The 18,292-nt window shown below is 31.6% G+C and overlaps 1 protein-coding gene across 1 annotated transcript in view; it reads right to left on the bottom strand.

The window, feature by feature from the left end:
• Window positions 1-848: 848 nt before the first annotated feature.
• The window catches only part of LOC129227818 (lysine-specific demethylase 5A-like), a 163,755-nt gene continuing 146,311 nt past the window's right edge, over window positions 849-18,292 (bottom strand). The window contains exons 29-35 of the mRNA XM_054862431.1: window positions 17,669-17,891; window positions 14,136-14,248; window positions 11,702-11,855; window positions 10,537-10,763; window positions 7,624-7,716; window positions 7,064-7,469; window positions 849-3,593 (exon numbers count right to left, since the gene is read on the bottom strand). Coding sequence (XP_054718406.1) covers window positions 3,244-3,593; window positions 7,064-7,469; window positions 7,624-7,716; window positions 10,537-10,763; window positions 11,702-11,855; window positions 14,136-14,248; window positions 17,669-17,891 — 1,566 coding nt within the window. The 3' untranslated portion in view covers window positions 849-3,243. The remainder of the gene's footprint in view (window positions 3,594-7,063; window positions 7,470-7,623; window positions 7,717-10,536; window positions 10,764-11,701; window positions 11,856-14,135; window positions 14,249-17,668; window positions 17,892-18,292) is intronic.

An 18,292-nucleotide genomic window follows, 5' to 3' on the forward strand; every position in this document is an offset into this window, starting at 1 on the left:
GAAGTTTTTTTTATTAATATCTATTAATAAAGTATGCTAATAATGAATTATAATAAAAATATTTGGTAAATAAAGCTAATGCAACTCATAAGCCTTGGAATACAGTAGGATTTTTATGGTTGAAATCAGGAAAAAGTAAAACAAAAATCATTGAGGAATATAAGTTTCATGTTTTTGTAAATAACCAACCATATTTATTGAAGCAGCAATTTATGATTCAGCCAAAAGAAAAGAACATTACTATAGGCCAGTGTAAAAAGTTTTAAAAGTAAAATTCCCCCCCCCCTCGCCTCCCTTGATTTAAACATTAGCACTGTAGTTTAATCAATACCGTACAACTAGGAATTTAATTCTTACTGCAGAAACCAGTTTCAATCAGCCAATCTAGTTTACTAGGATAGAAGCCACACAATTTTCACTGCCCTTCTGACAATTTAGACATCGCACATCAGGTAGTGGTTTATTGAAAACTAACAAACCGAAAAGTCCACTTGACGTATGGATGCAGAAAAAAAAAGACTTTGACATCAGGAACCATATGTTACAAAAGAAAGATACGTTCATTCTTAAAATTAAACTAACTTTCACATCTGTTTATCTGAACATTTTTATGATAGTACTTTTAAGTTCCTAATTTTTCGTCACATTTTTTTACATATTCTTTAACTTAATAAATTCTTTATACTGTTACAACCCATGGAAACAAAGCATAAAAATAATCTCTTTTTAATGATACACTAAAGTATAAACGAAACTGAAATGTCTAGATACTACTAAAACTGTCTAAACATTGCATGAACTGATAAGGTACAGGCTACTTATGCTTTCTTGACAAATAGTATCAAAAGCTTTTTTCTACTAAACTAGAAAACAAAGGATTTCATCTATCATATTTTGTCAAAAGTCCTATTCTTTAAATTTCCAACTTATCACAGGTATGCAAAAAGTACAAAAAGAAAACTATTGTAAAGTAATATTGAAAAAATATACAATTATGCATCAAAAATAGTAATGGTAGAAATGCAAATATGACATCAGGAAGATTTATATAATGAAGGTTTTTTCAGGTTTCTAGTAAGATCAGAAATTTACAAAGAAAATAAATGCAAGTAGCTCTCAGTAATTTACAGAATAATTAAGCATAGTGCTTAATGGTGCAGAATGTATGCAATTAATGAATAGTGTTGATAGTGTTGCACTGATAAAGAAAATTTATTTAAAAAAAAAACTATTTTATATTCATACATATTTTCCTAAACTTTGATTCTAATCTCAAAGTTTTGACATCATTTCTAGAGAAAGTTTCAGGATTTTTTGCTTGATGTTATCCTATTAAAACATACCATGTTCACATGCTCCCTCTTTTCCCTAAGCATTATTAAAAAAATAGAAGTGACATAGCATTAAGATAACTAAACATGATAATAGAAGATTTTGTCAAACTTTGCCCATTGCAGTAAACCCATTAATATAAAAATTATCTATGGAATAAATTTTAATAGTGTTGTAAATATAGAACAAACTTGGAGTGATTTGGAATTTGTGGAAAAGATTAAATTTTTACAGGGATTTTTTTTTCTAGATTTAATACTTACATCTTGCCATAATAATAGTGCGATATGGAATGAGTCCAAAATCAATATTTTACCTACACATTTGGTGCCCCCCAACTGTTGGTGCTCTAGGCTGGTGCCCCATACCTTAATCTGGCCCTGTCAGTAACAACAGATATGATCTAATGCCAGGCGCTAGAGGTGCTGCAAAGGGTGGTGTCAACCCTTCAGAACTCTTGGTTTCACTACATAATGCCAATACTAATACACATGTTAGGACATATGACAAAAGTCCCACACCCCAGAAGGTAAATCCTGGTTGTGCTGATGCCTGATGTAAAATGGAATACAATCTTGATCTTCTCAGGACAATTAAATGTGCACACCTAGAAGAGTGTAGTACTGTAGTAAAAAAATTAGATTAAACAGATTAAAAAGAAAGTAATAAATCTGATTTTTTTTTAAATAAAATGTTCCTTATCTTATCAGTACGAAACTTCATAAAACAATGCTTTAATAACTGAGCACAAGCTTTCATGTTCATATACTTGCAACTGAAAATACTAAATGTATAATAATAGCAGTAAGGATGCTAGTAGGGATAGAAACTTTATGCCTAACCAATTAAAATTAAACTTAAATGTTCTTTTTTGCAATACTGATTTCTTTTTTTTTTTAAGCGTGTTTATCGAAACTGCTTTTTTGAATTATATCACAACATATCAAGAGATGAGAGTTGCAAATTACAGAGAGTTAACTGCATCACTCTTTAGAAGTTTTCTATTCTTACATACTTGGGAATATAGGAAAGTATTTTAAATCACACAATGGATGCAATTTACAGTACATAAAGATGTTCTGGTTAATGTTGAAACACATACATGCAAGTGACATGATACACTATTCATGAAAAGGACTTTCTGTAATTTCAAAAAGACAATCTATTACACTGTGTGTTATGATGAAAATATTTCTTAAAAAACATGTGTTTTGTAGATGTACAACAACGCATGTATATAAAATTTTAGCTTTCAAGACACAAACAAAATAAGTGTCATGATAATTTTTTATTAAAACTATATTATTTATATATGCTTTTATTAAATAACCGTACATTTAACACAGTTTAAAAACAAAATTTCTCTTTTAAGCTTCATTGATTATACCAGTTTTTGTGAAAACACACAATTTTCTATCTCTATTTTTTTTCTTTCTTTTTGATAGATTTTTTATCAACTTAAAAGGTAAACACGAAAAATGAAAGGAAGATCTGCAATCATCAGCTTTGCTTATTAGTTTCATCAGTTAAAATAAATTGTAATATAACAGTGTGATGTGAAGTTTTAAAAGAATTTTTAATATTTAATATGAATATTATATACAGTCAAATAAATATTTAGAATGAGCCACATGAAGATGATTTTATCTTTTAAAATATCAAATACAAACATTTTAATTTAAAAAAAAAGATTTTACAGTGAATGCAAATGTTTAAAGTACTTTCCATATCCCATAACTCAATCTCATTATACATACAAATTCAGAACTTATCTGAGTTTTTATGTGTGATAAAACAAGTTATGATTCACTTGCCATTTTGCAAAGATGAAGGATGTTGAAATTTGTACAAAGACAGTCATGAAGTAGTGTGGACAATCGAACTGTTTCTTACAGAGAGAGCCTAAACAAATTATAAGTAATCAGTGGATTCTTTTGATGTGCTATCCATTTGATTGGACATCCGTTCTGCAGCAAAAGAGTTTTTGGCAAATCCTGCCAAAACTGAAACAGCAACTTCTGAGGCGCTTTCAAAGTCGATCATGACTTCAGAGTTTGAGAATGAACCCTTGCTGTGTTGCTGTGACTCAGTTGAGATATCTAAGCAAGAACCTTCCTCTTTAAAGCTGTGGTTTCGGCCACCACAATTCAAGCAGATATAATCTTCAGATTCACTCACATCCTTCATGTCCAAGCCTACACACAACAAATGAAACCACTGCTCACAGCCACCATCACATTGTACCCAGTTAACAGCATCTCCTGTAAGTTTAAATAACAATTGAACACATTTACGAGAATATCACAATTTATTGCATTTAACACTAGAAGGACTGACATTTTCTGTATACCTAGAAAGACTGAAGGGACCAGTGTGGCCCTAACCCATTTTTTGGGTGATTCTTTTAAAAATTCTTCCTGGGAGATCCCACATGTCTGGTCCACCTTCTTTAAAAATAACTAAATAAAAACTTTGTGCTCAATTATTTTCAGTTTTTCTATCTTTACTCACCAAAAGGTACTACAGTGAAGCACTGTTTATACGTTTTTATCATTTATCCATTTTTTAAATTGGTCACTGCTAAGTCCAATACATATTAACGTAGACCTATAATACTTTTTTTGATTTATACGCTTTTTTCACGCAGTCCCCTCAAAAACGTATAAACGGTGCTTCACTGTATTAATAGCATTTGGATATATAACCGGCTGCAAAAAAGAGGAAGTTGCAGGTTAAACTAGAGTGCATTTTTATTATGCTACAACAATTAGGAGAAAGGAAAAAATATATTTTTCTTTGTAAGATATCTTAGCTACAACACTGTAGCCCCTCACGTCTTTCTAGGTATAAGAATCAATATTCACAGTACTATGAGGCGAATGACTACATGGTTAAACAAACAGTCAAATAGTATCATAATATGAAAAGTCAGAAATTATCATTAAGACCCATTGGATATTATTTGAATAATTGAACAACTACACGAGGGGGTCACATAGGCCCCTCGGTCTTTCGAGTGTTAATCTGAAAACAAAGTCTAGTACCATGATAAAAAGTTCTGAATTTTGCATGGACTGGGGTTTTGCACCAGAGTTTTCATCTCTTTTCAGAAATTAAATTCCATTATTTCCACAGAAAAGTCCTATGAAATTCAACTACATACTAAAAATCAAGATTACTATGAAAATCAAGATCAATGTTACTCTCAAGTTTTGCACAAAATTAATATTGATTTTCATCATTTAATTTTTTATTACAAAGGAATTCTTTGCTTCTTATTTTTGGTTTAAATCAGCCTAAAGTTAGCTTTTTGCAAATTTTGTGCATTAAGAGCATGCTACTTATGATTATTTATTTTTTTTTAAAGTAATAAATAAAAATGATTATTTCTTTTTCGAAATAAAAATAATTTTTATTTCTTATCAAATTTTAATTTAAAAATGATAAAAATATTTATTTGATTTTACAAAGCCTATATTGTTGTCTCGGAGCAACAGTGAACCATGTAAACCTCAGAATAACAATAAGACATCTTACTATTGTTCTGAGGCACGACCATAGCCAGCGGGAAGGGGGGCAGACCCCCCCCTCCGGAAATTTTTGAAGTTTTATATGCTATAAAAAATTGCCAGAAATTTTGTTTTTCAGACTTCATCTCTGAAAAAATCAAGTTGTCCCCGGACCCTCCCCCCATATCCCCAAAGATCGTCTAACTTTCGTTTTAGGACTTCAATTCCGAGAAAAATTCTGGGGGAGCGCCTCCGAAGATTAAGAAAGAGTGGTCCCAAACCTCTCTTCCCTCTAACAATACTGAAGATCTTCTAAAACTTCTTCAAGGGAATATCTCCCCCCCCCCCCTCTTGCCAACATCATTAAAGGTTGTCTTAAACTCAGTTTTAAGGGTTTCAATTTCGGAAAGTTTCAGGAGGAGAGCTTCCGGAAACTCCTCCCCCTTACATCATTGAAAGTCAACCAAAATTACGTTTTGTGAGCTTTAATTAGGAAATATTGCCGATACCCTTAATGTTACCAAACATGGTCAACAACATGGTACAATTGTGTTTTTGAAGATTTCAATTTCAAAAAATTCCCGGGGATTATTCCTGAATCTCTCTAACACTACTACAAATTGTCTAACACTTGGTTTTTGCAACTATAATTTAGAAAAAATTCGGGGGAGAGCCCCTGTACCCACCTTTTCATAGCATAATCGACAATTCTATTTTAATAGATTCAATTTCATAATAGAATACCAGGAGAATGCCCCTGAATATCGCCCTCCCCCCTTTACATTATCAAAAATGCATTTTTAAAACTACAAATTAAGAAACTTTCTGGGGTTGGGCTTTGAATCTCTCTATCTCATCACCAAAAATCTTCTAAAACTGCGTTTTTTAGAACTACAATTTAAAAAAATTTCATTGGTGAGCTCCTGAACCCTCCTTCTATTAACATAATTAGAGAGATAACAAATGTGGTTTCAATTGCAATTTCGAAAAATGGACGGGGGGGAGCACCCTCAAGCCTCAAACCTTTTCTTCCCCTAACATTACCAAATATCCTCAAATATGCATTTTTAAAACTGCAAATTCTTAAACTTTCTGGGGAAGAAGCCCCTGTATTTTAAGACACATGTGATAAAAAAAAACCAAAACAAAACCTTCAATTTCATACACTTCTTTACTTTTTTGGCCTCGGAATGGCCCTGCTATAAAAACACCACAGATCCAAAAGATTTTAACCCTTTTGACAATACCAGAGAGAGTCCCAAATTGCGTTTTTAGGCACTTAATTTTGGATAACTTTCGGGTCAGAGTCCCCAATCCTCCTTAATATCATTAAAGGTAACTTAAAATTGCATTTTCAGAATTTTGATTTCTAAAAATTTACGGGGAGGACAGCTGCTGATTACCGACAAGCTTAGGCCTTATAAAATCAAAAAAATTCCGAGTTAGAGCAACCACTTCCTCCCCTAACGTGTTAACGTGTATCCCGAAATTGCATTTTTAAAACTTCAATAACACAATTTTCCGGGATAGTCGCAAATGCGTTTTTAAGCCTTCTAAAATTTCCAGGAAAGCTTCCGCTAAACCAAACCCTTCCCTTTGTGTTACTACCAAATATATCCAGCAATTGTGTTTTTTGAAAAAAAAATGTGTTTTGAAAATTGCGTCTGAAATGAGATACTGAACCCAGAGTCAGTTTGGCATGCATTTCAAAACATTAAAAATATTCCTAGTTCTGCTACTCCCTTACAATCATTTGAGGGCTCCTGACCCTCCAGAGCTCATGAAAAGCGATTGGTGGTACATTTACTATTTCATGTCCAACTTGAGGGTCAATCAAAGATCCTCATGTCATTGGTATCTTTTGCAATTACGACATTTACAACATCACATCCTTTTCTGAACCAAAGAAACTTGCACATTATTGAATTTCGATTAAATGATATAATAAATTTAAATTATCTGAGAAAAAATTGCTCACATTTTGAAAAAGTAACTTTAAACTCTTGGGAATTCAATAAAATTACTGTTCAAAAGAAAATATTAAAACAAGAAATAGTATCTTCTGCCCCCCCCCCCCCCCCCCCCCCCCGTCTTTTACATGACAGTAACACATGGCAGGTCGTTCGAAAAACTAAAAATCATTACAAAAAAAAAGCATCTTTTGTAAATGTGAAACATGAGGTTTCAGTCTGAGGATGATATAGCTATGAGAAACCACTTACCAGTTGGACGAAGACAGTTAGATGCAGAGCATCTATCATCAGGTTCGTTTTCTCGAGATTCTCCTTTTCCAGAATGGACTTTCCTTTCTACTCTGCCTTTTGTATTGGGCTTCCTTATCTTTTTCTGTACACTTTTGTCAAATATTTTTGACCTCATTTTCACTGTTTTGATGGTACCATCTTTCATTTCTTTCTTGAAATGAAAAGTACCTTCCCTTCTGGCATCTTTGAAATCCATTTTTGATTTCAGTTTTTTGTGCTTTATGTTACCATCAGCAGCAGATCCTGTCGATGCAGAAGAATGCGACTCATGAGGACCAAATATTTTCCCTCCCAAACGAAGTTTCTTTTTCTTCTGTTTGTTTTCTTTCAGTTGAATTTTTAGCCTACTCTTTGTTTTAGCAATCTGTAAAAAATATGATTGAGTAACTGGTTTAATTTAGTTGTATATTGATGTATAAATTAATTTTTATATGTCAGTTGATACTTGAAAAAAATTCCATGCAAATAGATAAATACTTAGGAGTGATTTTTCATACAGGATACTAATAATATTTTACCTTTGATTTCATGAGATTTCCTTTAGTGTCATCTAACTTTCTCTTTTTTATTTTCTTTTTTTCAGTTTTAAATCTAACATTGTTTGTGTTATCCTAAAGAGCAAAAACAATGGATTATCAAGAAAAGTATAATATCAAATGAACTAAGCAAATCAATGTAGAGTCAAATACTATTAAAAAATATACAAAATAATCACTAATGCAAAAAATATATGCTCTAAGTTTGTTATACGAATCTCACCAAATAAGGTAGAGGTGGTTAATTTTTATGGTATTTCTGCACATTGGCTGTTGTTTACTTTCTTCAAAGAATGATTAAAATTTGTAGTCCTGTTGATCCTGAATTGATCTAATTTAAATGCATACTCCAAGTAATGTAAATTTTTGGTGTGGGCGCATTTCTCGATGATCCATTCTCATTGTGAGCATTTTTTCGAACATGATTCGATTTTGGAGTCGAGTTCCAACATATATCACTTAGAGACAACCTTTGTCCCTACCCAGCGGCATCCACTTTAGAAACCTGTCCTACACCAATAGTAACCGAACAAGAAAGAAAGCAATATTTGGTTAACTTCTGGTACTAAACTGACTGAAGAAAATGAACCTTGCGGTGCATGGAATTTGTTCAGAAACAGTACAGATATATACTTGTAAAATACTGATTTGTAAAAATTGGAACATTAATTTTTTTCGTAAGATGCATTTTAAATTCATTGAAGTAAAAATTAATCTTAAATCCTCTAATGCTTTTCATTGACATTATTCCTATTTTATATTATTCAATGTCCAGATAATGTTCAGACGCATAAAAATTAATTATAATATTGTTCAATGGAAACAATTAGAAGAACTAGGAACATGAGATGGATTTTTAGACAGAAGCCATATTGTCTTGGTTGGCTTTTTGCGAGTTTATTGAACACAAACTAGTTCTTTTAAAATTTGGCTGCACCCACTGTTGGTGGAAATCTTAAAAAGTTTTTAGGGCGTAGAGCTGAGAGTGATTGGAATGCATAAAAATTTGCTCAAAGTCAAAATAGAATTGCTGGTGAAAAGAAAATTTCAAAGCATTATTTTGAGCATTCACAGTAGAAACTTTGGGTTGGATTCAATAAATGAGGCAGTGATAAGCAAAGGGATGTAAGTGACAAAATTAAGAATTTGGATTTTACCAGTACACATGGAAGGTGAATCTCTCTTTTGTCTTGGGGCAAGAGATAGTTCTAGTAGTCCTGGTAGGTGCTTTTATGCAGTACGAATTAGAAAAACTTTACACTGAAAGCCTACCAAGGATCTTATCATATGAGGAGTTTACTTTCAAAACTGATTATATTCAGTTTTATATTTTTTTGGCAAAACGAAACAAACGTTTTAGGCACAAACACTATTAGAATTTAGAATTTTTCACAATGATTTGGTAGAATAACAAGTGACTATTGGCATAGGTCTAAGCATTTTTCCTTAATTTTATCAGACCTAAACTGCAAATTTTATTTTGGATACATTCCCTTCTGGTGTAAAACAGTGGATATCATCCCTTTTGCAAAAAAAAAATATGCATTTCCTAGTTTACTTTCAAAACGGATTATATCCAGTTTTATATTTTTTTGCAAAATGAAAAAAACGTTTTACACGTGAACACTGTTAGAATTTCAAATTTTTTACAATGTTTTGGTAGAATAACATGTGACTACTGGCATAAATCTATTAATTTTTTTCACAATTTTATCAGACCTAAATTGCCAATTTTATTTTGGATATATTCCTTTTTGCAAAAAAAAGGCGCATTTTCTACAGAAGTAAACTTTAAAATTGAAACAAAATATTTAACATGTTTCAATATAACTTTTTTTTTACTCTTCTTTATTCCTTCCTACTTACTTTAATCCTTTCATTGAACATTTAAAAAAAAGGGGACCTTTAATCCAATTAAGTATGAACAATGAAACCACCCAAGCTGCTTCAAATAACAAGTAGTAGGTATTAATAGATCACAATTAATCACAATCACAATTTAATCATTAATTAATCACAATTTGATAGTAATATCAATTATTTAATATTAATTTATTAATCACAATTTGAAGTCGTGCTTGCCTAACTGATAACAGACTTGCACAAGGAGCAAGGTGCGGCGATTTTCTAATACGGATGGGTATCATGCTTGATTGGAAATGCTCAACCAGTGTTTTGCTCCGCTATTTTATTTGTGAACTACTTTTGAGTTAGAAGTGGCAAATCCAAATTTGGATATGTGCCCTTTTGATATGAAAGTGAATAAGTGGATACCGGCAAATAAGGGATAGGTTCTACTTCGCTGTAAAAGACCTGACGAGAAATAAGGGGATGGATATACACAGTTTAGGTGGTAAAAACAATGTTTACGCATTCTTTAACAGTAGATATAAAACACTTCCGAGAAGAAAGAAATTCATGGGTTGATAGGGCTTATATTAGACATCCTGGAAACGAAAAAAAAAGGGGGGGGGGGTTAAAAGTGGATATAATCCGTTTTGGAAGTAAACTCTTCAAATATATGATTGCTTTTGCCACAAATTAAAGAGAAAGTTCTATTTGAATTATGAGTCCTACAAAAAAATTTAAACACTGTCTACAGTGGATGCTACTTTTGAAACATGAGCTTGAAATGGTTCAAGAATTTTTATTTCATCACCTAACACTAATAATTGGGAAGTTTTCATTTTAGTCAACATGTTTTAAAAAGCAATATATATATATATATATATATATATATATATATATATATATATATATATATATATATATATATATATATATATATATATATTATTGCAAAACACATATTTTCCTTGTTCTCTAATTCTACTTCATAGACAAAAGTTTAATCAGTGAACTTCATATTGATTTCAGATAAAAAGATTTGATTACCTCTACGTCAGAAAATGGTGACATTGAAAAGGAGTCACGGCCCAATTTTGTAGCCTGCAAAATGCTCCAAATATGCTGAGTTTCATCAAGAGACATTTCTAAAAGATCACCTTCCATCATTAGATGTTCCAGCTGATTCTTTGCAGCATCTGACAGCTGTAATACAGGGGATTCCATTTGTCTTGTTACCAAAGGAGACTTTCGAGCATGTTTGCGTGGAGTAGTTGCTATAATAAAAGAGATTTTTACAATTTTAGTCGAAATAATCTTGAATAATTGGACGAAAACAGCGGCATTGTTTATTAGTAAATCATTCACAAGATGGGAAAGCAGTTGTACCTCGGCAAAATTCTTTAAAATGTTCCCACGACAAAAAAGATAGGTGGACACAAAAAAAAAAGGATAATTCAGATTTCATATGAGGCAGTCAGAAGCAAGGGATGTAAGTGGACATTTTCCAAGTTTTGAATGAAACACATTTAAAGTTACAGTCCTAGGTAAGTTTGCATTGAAGAGCTTTTCAAAATCATGTTGTATAGCAGAGCCCACCACAGCTACTAGTACTATCTCTTGCCCCAAGACAGAGGAGAAATTCACCTACCATTTGTACTGGTTCTCAAAATTTTTAATTTTAGCACTTACATCCTTTTTCTTCTTATTGCCTCATATGAAATAAGTAAAATAAAATCAAAAGTCTCAGAAATTTAAAACACAACTATGACAAGTACAGTATTAAGACATCTAAGGCATGTGTCGTAAAACATTTATAACACATACTCGATAAAAAAAAAAAAGAAATATCTACTGGAGCAATATGGTTAGTCGTTACTATTCTCAACAAATTGGCATAACTAGCATCACTGTCGCATATCCCATCATTTGCATGACATAAACACCTTAGAAACCATGACCATTTAATAATTTGCACATTTCTTCTGCCAGGTTGCAAAGCACTCCTAAAAACTAAATTTTTGTAGCCATAGTTCAAAATGTATGACTTTTTAATGACTCAGAGTTATTTCAAAATCTTAGGCTGCTACTGTTTCAAAGAGCTTTATAGGTTCCAAGGAAATAAAATTTAGAACTTTGCAAAGAACTAAAATATGCAAAAATAAAATTTTTTAGCAAGTAAAAGAGAGAGAGAACAATTGCAACATAAAATTACCTGCAGCTGCTTTAGAGGCAGTTGAGTATGCATGTTCCATGTTATAGTTAGCAGGAACATCGGTATCTGATGCATTACTTCCATCTCTAGTACATGCAGCATCAGCAGCAATGCCAACATTTGGATCTACTTCTACATTAGAGGATGATTCCCCCTGAAAAATATTTGAAACTTTGATAAAATTTAGATTAAAACTTTTAATAAAGAGAATAAGTATTCAATTAAAAATTAAATTCAGAAAATTATGCAAACAAGAGCAATACTTATTATTTATATTTCTACTTAAGTAGTACTGAATTATTTTTTTCTTGAAACAAATGGAAGTTCCAGTTATTTTCTACCGCACATTAATATAATAAACCACATAACTTAAGAATTTTTTTTTGTGTGTGTGGGTTATTGAAGAAATAAAGATTTGGATCCAGTTCATCTATGTTGAAGCATGAAGTTGGAGTAGGATTGATTTTTTTTTTTTTGGGGGGGGGGGTCTTAAAATTTCAGGAATTGAAGTTGGTCATTTACTTTCTGAGTTTGCAGTGCTGCCATGGCTGAGTCGAATAGGAGTCAGAGCAGGACTGATTTCGTGGAAAAAAAGGAAGTAGAGTCAAAGGGTTTGAGAAGTCTTAAATTCTCAGGAGGCGGAGTATGTCACTTCCTCTTTGATTCCGCAAGTGCTCAAAAATTTTGTCTTTTCTCTGCTGTTTTTTCAAGTATCTCCATCATTGTCTTGTATTTATTTTTCAGGAATTTTTAAAGCTGGGGTTATTGATAGAATCTTCCGTTTTAACTTTGTTGAATAAATTTAAATTATTTTTATTGTTGACATAATTCCTAATTTTTAAAACTTAAAACAAATTAAAGAGATTCCCGTCATTTGTCTTTTCTTAAGCTGTTTGAAGGTGGTTGCCTAATAAAGAACAAGTTAACATGAAAATTGTGCAGAAAATTTTGAAGCATGTAATTTTGGTCATTTGGATAGAAAGGTTGGCCAGAGCAGGCTCAATATATATCACCATCACAATCATCTTTTTCAATCCATGATCCAAGAAAGCACTAATAACTGTAAAACCTCTTTTATACCTTGTACCACCAGAACCTGTGTATCAGGCCTTTATTCTCAGATATAGCTCTTTAAAGTTTTACACCTCCATACATTTGATTCAAATTCCACTTTTTCATAAGTTTAAAAAAAAAAACATTCATTATTCAAAACTTACTATGAAACACTGTATTTTGGTAAAAGTTGTCAAAGAACCACCAGATGACAATTACTCAATTTTGTTGAAAAGTGCAGATTTGATTTTTGTGCTTAGCTCAGCAGTATTGAATTTGTGTCTCTTTTTCAGCAGTTTGGAGGATTAGAAACATTGTAGTTTGTAATCCAGTATTTTCATTTGAATCAAGCTTTAAAAAGATGGTGAAAATTAATTGAAATTCTCAGATTAAACAATAGCACTCTGTTGTCCCCCTTGAGCAGACACCATAACTCTCCCGTAACACTTCGATGTTCTCTCTAAGGTAACATTTTTCTTAGTGATTCAGTTGAATCAATTCACTTCAGAGCAACATTTTGAGCAATGAAAATCAAGCTCAAATTGATTGGAATTCAAAATGAAAACTGCTTTAAAATGTCCATGAAAGCAAATGGTTTAAAGAAAGAAAGAAAGACAAAAAATTAGCATTATGTGTTAGCATGAGGGTTAATATGGAATTAGTTTTAATCATACATTCTTTGAAACTTTACCAGTTTAAATAAAGCAGACCTCATTTCAAATAAACTTACTGAATTTTACAAATCTATATCAACAATAAAAGCAACTCTTTTAAGCTATCATTTTAATTTCCCTGCAGAAAAATTAAAAAAAAAAAGACTTTCTGATTTTAACATTTGAAGCGATGTCTCAGTATTTCTTTAGTAACATTAGAATTTGTTTCAAATTCTGTAGTAACAGGAGTCAATATCTGAAATAATTATAAAGGATGATATTTTTTTTTTTTTTAAATTTTGGACATGTATTTTCAATTTGACAACCAGACATAAAATTATGAAGGTAAGAAATGAAAATGAAGCGTATTAGTCAAAATAAACATATTCATAACGCTAAATGTGGTAAGAAAAGGATAAAGCCTGAACAAACACTAAAAACTTTTTCCATTTCTGATAATTAAGTGGTAGGACGAGAAAAAAAAAGCAAACTACGGTCAACTCGTGTGATAACTTGACACCTTATAACTTAAACATTTCTTTTGCTGGAAGTTTTCATTGGGCTTCAAACTCGAGAAGTCAGTGGGAACTTTCCAAAATTCGAATGTTTTAATTGGTTTCTTGGGACTGAGTTATTAAGAGTTCACTGTACTGGGAAAATTTCCAAGTTGCTACATATATAGGAGGAGGATCAAGAGAACCTCGTTGTCCCCACAGAAAAGTACTCACTGATGGAACCTCTTGCACTGCAGCCACAACAGGTATGTTATCTTCAGATCCTTCTGAGTGTGTAGGTAAATAGGACTCTTGGGAAGTTTGTGGACAAGGAACATTGCCACTCCCTGGAAAAAAAAGTGAAATAAATAAAATAAACATAATAAATTTAAATAAAAAATCTGGCATCCTGTATTTTTACATTTTTATGAGTGCAGAAGGGAATACAATATTAATAGTTAAGTGGGCTCAGTGACACTAACGATAATAAAAATTTGGTATCAGGAATATATTTTATTTTTATGACCAAACATGCGTATTGAAAATGAAAGTCACAATTAGTTACCTGTTGAAGTTACCTGTTATACCTCTTGAAGGTGCGTTAGACTGCCTTAAAATGAGATTAACTGAACATCACTTTTCCTACTTTGAGATCAATGAATTGTGCAATTTAACACGTTTGTTTTCGACGGTAATTTTTTCCGGATGACTGAAGGTCTTGCTATGGGCAACCCTTTGAGTCCAATTCTAAGTGATTTGTACATGCACTATTTCGAACTTAAATTATTTAAAATTAAACAATTTGATTTTTACGTCAGGTACGTTGACATTTTTGTGCTTTTGGACTCGTCTGTCAGTGACCTTGATAACCTTTTATCCATCCTAAATACTATTGACCCACATCTTCAATTTACAGTTGAATTGGAATCTGGTAATCATCTTTCTTTTCTTGATGTGTCCATCACTCGTCATGACAATACGGTTACAACTACTGTTTTCCGTAAACCCTTTGCTGTTTCTCTTCCCCCCCCCCCACAAGTTATCCGTTCATCCTCCTAAACAAAAATTGGCTGCTTTTAGATCTTTTATTTACCGTGCTTTAGCCATTTGTTCAAATTCCAATTTACTTTCATCAGAACTGAATTACCTACGAAGTATTGCGGTGGATCGGGGATTCACATCAGATATTATTGATACCATTTATAAGAAGCTATGTAGCTCCACTAACAAAAATCAAACACTTGCTCCTGTGAACTATTCGAGTTCCGTTGTCTTACCCTTTTTTCCTAAAATCAGTCTACAAATTGCGAAAATCTTAAAAAAGTTTCATTTTTCCGTCACTTTTTCTCCTGTTAATAAATTAAAATTTTCACAGCTTAAACACCCTGTTCACAACCTTGACAAATGGGGCATTTACAGTGTTTCCTGCCAGTGCAAATTGGTCTACATTGGGCAGACTCGACGATCCCTCAAATTCCGGATAAAAGAACACGAAAATTACGTCAAAAAACAGGATCTCAAACGCTCCTCTAATGCTCAACATTGTTGGTCCTGCGGTCATAATTTTATTTTTTCTTCCGCCAAAGTTATTCACGAGTGTTCGTCCATTCATGATTTAGATTTTTGGGAGTCATATTACATATGGAAAAAAATGCTAATTTAATCGTCAATGATTTGTCTAGCACTCCCCCTTTTCCTAATGTTTGGAAGTCTGTTATTTGTTTTTTTTTTTGTCTGTGACGTTTTCTCCTGATTGCAACTGTCCTCTGGAGTTCTGACGTAACCTTGACGTCATCGTTTCCGGTACTGCTCTCATATCTTTTACAACTCGTCTCTCATTCCATTGTTCGCCTCGACTGTGTTTTAGTCGGGTGAACCTGCTTTCGTTTTTAATGCACTGATGATGGCACTTGTATTTTAGAGTGCCGAAACAGCTGTTTGCTGGTTTTTTAACCTTTTTCCATTCTCAATTTGTACTTTATATACGTTGTCATATTTTATTCACAATTAGTGTTTGCAAGCTAATCTGATTACTTTTAACAAACAGGAAATCTGCAAAGAAAAAATGGATTCCCTATTGTAATGTATTGATAACTCAGATGTATTTCTTGAATGACCATGTTGGTTGCAAAAGCGATAACACACATATTAATAGAAAATTTGAAAATAAAATTAAAAATGAAAAAAAAATATAACTTGTGCAAAGAAATAGTTTGCAGTCAGACATTTGACTTAGATGCAAAACATATTAACTTACCAATTTGATACCTATTACATCCTTATACAAAACATGTGTATATTATAAACAAGCAAAATCTAAGTATGAAACAACTTCATAAATACAATTTTTTCACATAGTAATGTAAACAACTCAAACATTGGGTCATTCTATGTGAAATGAGCAAAAATTAGAAAAGTGGTGGCCACTTGTAACACTTTTATGGAATTTTGTAAACAGGTTCATTTATTTTATGCATATATGAAAATATCCCAAATATTTTGGCTTAATATTTATTACTTTAGTAGTTACATGCAATTGAAAATCGGCTCAGATACCAATATTCATACAAATGCTAAATATTGCATTTTTGAAGCCTTGCATTTTAGTAACTAGTGAATGTAAACAGAAAAGTACCACATTGTTATAATATTTGGAGCATGGTAATTCATCTGTTTTCTAGTAACTTTTTATAAGTTATGACAGTTAACTTGTAACTAAATAACAAAAACTTCAAAATATAAGTCATTTTCAACAAAATTGAACGTTTTATTCCCCCCAAGCTTAAAGGAATTAAGTATCATACTTGAAAATAAATCCTAAAGACATGCTAACTTTCATAACAATAATTCCTAATTCTTAAAAGCTGTCTTTTGATTCCTTTGTCTTCAAAATAATTTGAGATTTAAGGCAGTGTGTAAAATGATAATTTTTGCCTTCGGGTAAGCACAAAAATTTAAATAAGGGAAACTCTTCTTAGACAATGCTGAAATTGATTAAGGGTAATAAGGCCATTTTGTCTATTACTCACTTGAAAAAATTTGAAATTGCTTTTTTTTTCTTTTTTTTTGCATTTTATGCAGAATTCCAGGAATTCTAAGGTTTAGATAAACAACTAAATGGAACAAAAACAAAAGGAAGTACATCCATCATTTACATATTTAAAAAATGTACTATGTGTTCCATAGCAGATTTGCTGATTTCACATAAATGAACCTATTTACACAGTACAAAATTTTGAATATATGGACTAACTGGGACCGATTATCCGATTTTGGAGGCAATCTGAGTTATCAAAACTCTAGATTATCCGGGTAATGTGGATAACTCACAAAATCCTTTAATACATAATTTTATCATTTATTACACTAAAAAACTATGTCTTGTAATAAACCTAAGCCTAATTATTTACAGTACACTAAAAATATATTAAACATTTTTTACATCATATCTCAACAAAGAATTGGTCCCATGTCCTCCGCTTCAAACATGAGTGGCGTTTGATTGAAAAATCAGCATAGAAATGATTTATCACCAGTACATTTTTAAAAAGTGAATGTTTGGTGTTCCTGCTATTATAATTTCAAAATTATTAACTATGTGAACATAAAGCTAAAAGAAAAACAAATCTCAAAATTTGATCTGGATAAAGCAGGGTAGGATACAAGAGGTTCTATTGTATATAAATAAACTTAAGATTTAAGATAAAGATTTTAAGTTATGCCAGTAATTGGAATTAATTGGCTCTTTATTTAAATAAATTACATACATTTACTTAATTCATCAATCTTCAAACCACCAAAAGCAGTATGAGCTACATTTTGAAGATGAGGTTTCAACTCTGGATTGCTAGCTGCTTTTCTTAATTCTGTGCAGATGATTTTCTCAGTCTTTTCTCGAGCAGCTTGTTCAACTATTCGCTGAGAGATCAATGATAGCTTAGCTAAAGCAGCTGCTAGTTCATCAGTTGCAAGGGCTTGTCTAGCACGGTCCTAATAAAACATTTTAAAGAATTTGAAATGTAAAAAGATAAAAATTAATCATAGTATAAAGTAAGGTGCCACTTTCTGTAATGCAAATGTTATTTTAATTACTTTTCTTTATTTAAAAGAAAATGATAATTTTATTCTAACAGGATGTCTATTCTGACCAGTCTTCAATTTTCTTACTTTATTCAAATTTTCCATGACTTTCAAATACCAGCAACATAAAGTTTTCAGGTGTTGAGACGTTGATATGTTTTTAAAAAAATGATTAAATAAAATAAAAAAAACAGAAAGTACTTATATGTATATATACACGTAACATTCATCATTGATTTACTAATATTTTTACATTTTTATTTGTAAAATCAAATTCTATTTTTATGTATTAGTATTATTTTATTTCACTT

This window comes from Uloborus diversus, chromosome 8 (genome assembly GCF_026930045.1).
Source record: "Uloborus diversus isolate 005 chromosome 8, Udiv.v.3.1, whole genome shotgun sequence".
Lineage (NCBI taxonomy): Eukaryota > Metazoa > Arthropoda > Arachnida > Araneae > Uloboridae > Uloborus > Uloborus diversus.